Below are 2,187 nucleotides of genomic sequence, written 5' to 3'. Positions count from 1 at the left end.
CCCGGGGGACCTTGCCTCCCCCCCGCCCGGCCCCGGGCTGCACCCACATGGACCGGGGAGCCTTCATACTCCAAGCGCAGCTGGGGCTCGAGGAAGGTGGCCTGCCAGAGGTTCAGGTGAGAGGCCTGGTCGGTCAGGTACACTTCCTGGAGCCAAGACTTCTTAGACGAGGTCAGGAGGGTCTTGTGGTTGCTGGACAAATACAGCTGGAAAAGACGGCGTGCAGGTGAGCTAAGGGGCCTGAAGAGCAGGGAGGTGTGCAGCATGGGCGGGATGGCAAGGCTCAGAACAGTCCCCGAAAGCCTGCTCCTGCTCAGGTATGGACGGCTCCGCTCTCCTCTGCCTTCTCTCTCCCTCTCCCCCTCTTCCGCCCCCCTCCCCCCCCCGCCTTACACACACACCACACCTCAAACTACATCTCCTTCCTTTGGACCAAACTCAAATTCAGCCCTGCTCCCGTTTCCCCACCCCTGATCCCCAGCTCCCTTCAGGACAGAGGACCAGGCCGCTGTTTTTACTAAATAACATGCACAGAGCTGGATGCTGGAGTGACACGCTCAAATGGGGAGCCTTCCAGCCATGGTGGACGAGTGTGTCCGCCTGGCCCCACGGCCCCGCCTGGAGCCGAGTCTCTCAACCCCCAAGGAGGAGCTCAAAGACTTGCCTTAGTCACCCAAAGGCATGCTTTATGCACACCGGACCTCCCACAGCATCTTCTCCCCCATTAGACAGAAAGGGTGGCAAGCAAAAGCCTATTTAATGAAAAGTTTTTCACTGAAAACTGTCAGACCGCATCTGTGCAGTCCCAGGTCCATGAGAGTCCGAGGCAGGAAGACAGTTCACAGCCGGCCCGAGCAACGTAACAGGACTGACTCAACTATTTTAAAAACAGTCATGTGAAACAATATGTAGCGATAGTGACATTGGCGGGGGTCAGGTAATGATTAATTGAGTCGTCTAATGTAGAGGTGCAAGTAATAAAAACTTTGGAGCTTTGCAAGCTGAATTGCAAGTTATTTTCTTCCTTTATTCTTCAGTTTTTAAGAATGTGAGTCAGAATGAAGTCAGAGATAAAACCCGCCTTACCGTTCTCTACCCGCTTCCAGAGGTAGTTGGGAAAGCACCTGAAAAGACTGACTGGATGTGGGTATACACAGTGCAGACTCACCATTTTGTCTTCAAATCCTCCTGTGATCCCAAGACAGAAGTCTTCCCCGTACCTGATGGGTTGGCCGGTGGCATCTTTGCCTGAGCTGCACATGAGAACAATCACAAGGTCAACGCTGCTCCCAGATCCTTCCAGCTCTTTTTTTGTTATGCTATTTTGTTTAGCCGAGTTTTTAATTATCTGTATTCATATACCATGGTGGAATTAAGTAAATTAAAGTTCTGTTAGCTTCACATCCGGCTGGCGGGCTCATCTGCCATCTGCCCTACAGGCCAGAAAGTGTCCCCTTGTTGGGCCTCTGTCTGAGATGGACATCCTGCTTGTGCGCACTAGTCCACAGGACAAAACTCTTGTCAAATGTGGCCACATCTTTATAGAGAGCCAAGGTAGCAAGCAGACTTGTACTACAATTGTCTGAGGAGCAGAAATCATAATCGATGCTTAGTTATTTTAGCATTTCACTCTGGTGAAATGAAATATGTGAAGGACAGGCCGTGCTGCTGTCGGGTGGGTGGATCATGTGGAGGACAGCCCGTGCTGCTGTCGGGTGGGTGGATCATGTGAAGGACAGGCTGTGCTGTGTCAGGTGAGTGGATCATGTGAAGGACAGGCCGTGCTCCTGTCGGGTGGGTGGATCATGTGGAGGACAGGCCTGCTGCTGTCAGGTGGGTGGATCATGTGGAGGACAGGCCGTGCTGTGTCAGGTAAGTGGATCATGTGGAGGACAGGCCGTGCTCCTGTCCGGTGGGTGGATCATGTGGAGGACAGGCCGTGCTGCTGTCGGGTGGGTGGATCATGTGGAGGACAGCCCGTGCTGCTGTCGGGTGGGTGGATCATGTGGAGGACAGGCCGTGCTGCTGTCGGGTGGGTGGATCATGTGGAGGACAGCCCGTGCTGCTGTCGGGTGAGTGGATCATGTGGAGGACAGGCCGTGCTGCTGTCGGGTGGGTGGATCATGTGGAGGACAGGCCGTGCTCCTGTCGGGTGGGTGGATCATGTGGAGGACAGGCCGTGCTCCT

General features: G+C 54.3%; 1 protein-coding gene across 1 annotated transcript in view; it reads right to left on the bottom strand.

The window, feature by feature from the left end:
• Positions 1–1,717, bottom strand: part of LOC105982410 (chromosome unknown open reading frame, human C15orf26) — a 21,396-nt gene extending 19,679 nt beyond the window's left edge. Inside the window, exons 1-3 of the mRNA XM_013012000.1 lie at positions 1,363–1,717; positions 1,169–1,253; positions 48–206 (exon numbers count right to left, since the gene is read on the bottom strand). Coding sequence (XP_012867454.1) covers positions 48–206; positions 1,169–1,253; positions 1,363–1,421 — 303 coding nt within the window. The 5' untranslated portion in view covers positions 1,422–1,717. The remainder of the gene's footprint in view (positions 1–47; positions 207–1,168; positions 1,254–1,362) is intronic.
• Positions 1,718–2,187: the final 470 nt, after the last annotated feature.

The sequence above is a fragment of the Dipodomys ordii genome, unplaced genomic scaffold (genome assembly GCF_000151885.1).
Source record: "Dipodomys ordii isolate 6190 unplaced genomic scaffold, Dord_2.0 Scaffold15, whole genome shotgun sequence".
In the NCBI taxonomy this organism is placed as follows: Eukaryota; Metazoa; Chordata; class Mammalia; order Rodentia; family Heteromyidae; genus Dipodomys; species Dipodomys ordii.
The sequence above is the reverse complement of the archived record's forward strand: the minus strand, read 5'-3'. Positions and strand labels throughout refer to the sequence as shown.